At 33.6% G+C, this 4855-nt stretch overlaps 1 protein-coding gene across 1 annotated transcript; it reads left to right on the top strand.

The window, feature by feature from the left end:
* The first annotated feature begins 1234 nt into the window (after positions 1 to 1234).
* Positions 1235 to 4603, top strand: LOC111641488. Its single transcript, XM_023387661.1, has 5 exons — positions 1235 to 1351; positions 2505 to 2687; positions 2825 to 2914; positions 4298 to 4369; positions 4448 to 4603. Exons 1-5 carry the CDS (start codon positions 1307 to 1309, stop codon positions 4484 to 4486), a joined length of 429 nt encoding a protein of 142 aa, XP_023243429.1. The 5' UTR covers positions 1235 to 1306; the 3' UTR covers positions 4487 to 4603.
* Positions 4604 to 4855: the final 252 nt, after the last annotated feature.

Here is a 4855-nt window from a genome sequence, read left to right as displayed (position 1 = left end):
TTACCGCTCGGTCCCACCTATCGCGTAAGTTCGAGGTATTACTGTAAAATAATAAAAACTTACTCGGTGAAATAAAATGTGCGATGGATGTACCGATGGAACTTCCCCTGAATTGATCCGCTAGTCGTAACTACAGGTGCCAGTGTCGGCATTGCGTGAAGGATTAAAAATATCAAGAATATCGTTCGTAAACAGGTTACAAAAAATATGGATAACGCTAGAATTTTAAAGATAATTGCTGCTATTTTAGCGATATTAGGTTTGGTTACAGCCGGAGTATGCATCTGGATTCTTTCAGATCCGTTAAAATTTACGGTCGTGGTACTGAATCCTGGATATTCTCCTAAAATTGCAATCACCACAGCAGTATTGATGAGTCTGGTAGGAATTGCAACAGTTATCCTTCCCGTGAATACAAGCGAACGCATTTTCTTTAGTTCGGGTTTAACATTTATGGCATTGGCATTATCTCTCACGTCTTTTTCTAAAATAATCTTACTAATTTATTAAGTAAAAGTAAACCATTTTAAAATTATTCCTATAAATTTAAGAAAACATGCGAGCTAAACTTCATACTGTGTTTTCACTTTATACTCACTCAATATTACAATTAAATAATAATAATGTATTTCTGCGTGACTTCGTTCTGACTACCACAAAATATAATCGACCAGCATTTCCTATTTCGGTGGGTTGACGTCATTCAGCCGACCAATCAGCGCGTTGTGCCATCTGGATATTTAGTCGCACGTCTTCTTTCTTCCCTAAACATGGCCGAACGCACTTCCATCTGGTGGACACACACCCTGTAATCAAGTAGACCACCGCTGCCGCCCTGTGCAAAAAACTGTTGTAAAAATTTACTAAAATTAAAATTAACATAATTTATGTTAAATTTAATAAACCAATACTTTGATATAATATAAAATTAATAATATACTATCAAATAGTACATTAATTAGACTTAAAATTACATTAAATTAGATAAAATTGCAATTAATTTACAAATCATTAACGTAAACAAGAAAATACGAATTTTTTTTAGAAATAATACAAAATATAAGCATATAAATAATATACAAAATAAAAGTACACATACTTCCATATTGGAATTATTTGTTTTCATATTTTTAATACAAACATTTGATTTTATGCGAATTTTCTACCTAATATAAGTGCATTTAGCCCAATGACCTTGAACTTCCCCTGAATTGATCCGCTAGTCGTCACTACAGGTGACAGTGTCGGCATTGCGTGAAGGATTAAAAATATCAAGAATATCGTTCGTAAACAGGTTACAAAAGATATGGATAACGCTAGAATTTTAAAGATAATTGCTGCCATTTTAGCGGTAAGTTTTAAACTTTTAGTTATATGTAAATTGCATTTGTCAAAATTATTATACAGTAGACCCCCTATAACACTGTTGATAATTCCGTGTTATATGAATTCCATGTTGTACGAGTCACTTAGGTTTTACAAATATGCGAGCGGTTCACAGCCCGGCACACATATTTGTAAAATTTAAGTGACTCGTACAACATGGAATTCATATAACACGGAATTATCAACAGTGTTATAGGGGTCTACTGTACTTATAACATTTTATAGTAAATAATAACAATTTCGCGAAGTTTATTACAAGTACTAATTAAATAATTAAACATTTGAAACAAAGGAGAGTGCAAAGGAACCAAGTATTTAATCGAAATAGCCCACTAGTGGCAGAGTGGATAAACCATTGAACACCTATTCGTGGGTTCGCGCCTCGCCAACAGGCTGGACACATGGAGTTTTCGGGGTTTCTTTACGTTTGTAATACACTTAAAGAAGGGCCAATTTCCCATAAAAGCACTCCCGGAAAGCATCCTCTCAATTACAATATAGAAGTATTCTCCGATTTATATTTAATATCAATGAATAATTGTAAACCTGCATATTCTGATGGTTGTTTTCTACTCTGTTGAAACCGATGCCATATACTATTTTAGTATCTGAGGCAAGACTGACTTTAATTTAAGAAAAAATAAAATTTGGAACATTTTCTAAATTCTTTCTTTTCATAAAAATTAAGAAACTTAAAAATTTAAATAATTTCAAATTGAAAATTTAATTGAAAAATGAAATTAAAGAAAAAAATTGGAAAAAAAAGCAAAACACTGAGGCATTTTTCAATCATTATAGTGTTTTGCTTTTTTCAAGTTTGTTTAAATAAGATGTCTTTAACATAGAATTTAACGTTTTAATAAATACAGAATGCACAGTGTAAGAGTATTTCAAGATAAACTCTGTATAAATCATGTCATTTGTTGCCATTAGACATTTTTGTATAATGGAGAACTATAAATGCAAATAATACTGTAACTAAATCTATATCAAACTTGCATACATAGCCTAGTCTCTGTCTATTCACGCTATTATTGGTTATAATGTTTTAACATATGAATAAAAAACAATACCTAATATTGTTCAATTGTTTTATTATTATTATTTTGCCATTTTAGATATTAGGTTTGATTACAGCCGGAGTATGCATCTGGATTCTTTCAGATCCTTTAAAATTTACGGTCGTGGTACTGAATCCTGGATATTCTCCTAAAATTGCAATCACCACAGCAGTATTGATGAGTCTGGTAGGAATTGCAACAGTTATCCTTCCCGTGAATACAAGCGAACGCATTTTCTTTGTGAGTAGAATAATTTTTAAAGTATCAATTTGCTTATTACTATTAGGACTACACTTAGCTTAAAATGGACATAAATTTGTCCGCAAAATCTTTTAAAAATAATCAATCATTTGATTAAGTTTTGTTTTATATTTCAGAGTTCGGGTTTAACATTTATGGCATTGGCATTATCTCTCACGTCTTTTTCTATAGCAATCGATGAGATTTCCGACGATTACCTACCGAATGTAAGAGTTGTTTGTGGCATTAAATTTTTAATTTTTATAATATAGAAATACTGATTTTCGTTTAGAAAATAAGACAAGACAATTTAGAAATTATATGTTTTGTAACTAGTTATGTAACGCTGTATCAGCGTGTAGTCGGAGCAAGGCTGCTCGCACCTTCATTTTCTAGATTATGAGGGAAAAAAGAGAAAAAGAATCATTCGTTCTCAACAATATATTTGATTTCTATTGTATCATTTAAAGGTACAAATATAAGGTCAGAATAGGCGACTAATTAATTGCTATGCTAAGGTAAGGGGAAACTGTCTACTAGATCGCAATATACTGCCATCATTTGAAGAGCGTGTTATGGGGATTATTGGAAAAACAGATTACCATAGATGAAAGGTATCGAATTCCACCAAAATAAACAGAGGAAGAGCTGGAGGGTGAGCATTAGGAACATATATAATGTAGCGTGTAGTTCCTAGTAAACCATTGACGAGACCTCCTTGCACCCATAAGTTGGCTCTCAGCATGATTCTGGCGATAGAGAGGTTGCGGCCGACGTTTTCAACGCGAAAACGTGTAAGTCGGACTTTTAGCGCCGCCTTCCCGTGAGCCTAGAAGTTTGACAATGACGTTTGGAACATCGAGCATGATTCTACTGACGTTCCAAACGCCATTGTTAAACTTCTAGGCTCACAGGAAGGCGGCGCTGAACGTCCGGCGCACACGTCTTCGCGTTGAAAACGTCGGCCGCAACCTCTCTATTAACTGAGAGATTCAAATACTTGGTGAGACCAAGAGCTGAGTCGTACGAAGGACGAAGGCAGGGCAATATCTGGAGTGTTTTAGGATGCTATATAAGCAACAGGGCACCCAGTTGACTGCAAGTAGTCTTCGTTGCTTTGTTTAACTTGCTTGTTTGTTGGATATTGCTCTACTGCCGTTTGGAACTGATCAAGTTAATCTCTGAATAAATAGACTCGATAGATAGACGCTGCCGCGTAGGACGTAGCCTTAGTTAGCTCATTTTGACCTCTAATACTGAAGAAAAACGCGATCTTTGTTTTAGCCCCTATCTCCAGTTCTACAAAAATGGATCATTTTTGAGAGTTGAAATTTTAATCAGTTCATCCATGAGAGATGATGAGTCGTCTTAGAAAATTTCATCAAGATCGGACAACTCATTCTAGAGTTATAATATTGACAAGGAATACATGAAGTCAAGTGTTAGTCGTTACTGGGCTTCGCCTCGCTTCAGATAAAATCAATGATTTCACGATAATGCATATTATATTTACTTTCGCTGTTTATAAATTTTAATGTGTTTTATTCATACAGCCGGAGTATTTTATTATTAAATTTTAATAATAAAAATACTTTAAATTATTATTCAAGGATATTTTAGAATCATATTACAGAAGATTGAAGATAGTGGCTGGCTTTTCTGGATGCGATGCAGCAATTACAGTTAGTAACTTTTTAAAATTTTTTGTTTTTTATATTATATTGTGTAAAATAAAATTTTCATGAATATTATATTTCCAGATTTTGGTACTTTGCGCTTTCTTTGTGAATCGTGCATGATGATAATACGATTTCTGTGATTAGTGATTTCTTGATGTCAAGGAAACAATGAACTTTAGGATTTCATTGAATCTATATATATATAATCGAGACGAGTTAATAATAATAATAATAATAATAATAATATAGACATAGCCATTCCAAACACTCACAATGTAGAAAACACATGCACTGAAAAAATTAGCAAGTACACAGAACTCGCCCAGGAAATAAGGCATCTGTGGAGGATGGAAAGGGTGCTTATTGTACCTGTTGTTCTCTCCTGTACAGGTGTGATACCACACACGCTACACAAAAGCCTGGGAACATTACAATTGAGTAGAAATACATACATCACACTACAGAAGGCCACTATATTGAATACATGCC

Source organism: Centruroides sculpturatus, unplaced genomic scaffold (genome assembly GCF_000671375.1).
Source record: "Centruroides sculpturatus isolate CEXI.00-Female unplaced genomic scaffold, Cexi_2.0 scaffold1538, whole genome shotgun sequence".
NCBI classification, from domain to species: Eukaryota; Metazoa; Arthropoda; class Arachnida; order Scorpiones; family Buthidae; genus Centruroides; species Centruroides sculpturatus.
The sequence above is the reverse complement of the archived record's forward strand: the minus strand, read 5'-3'. Positions and strand labels throughout refer to the sequence as shown.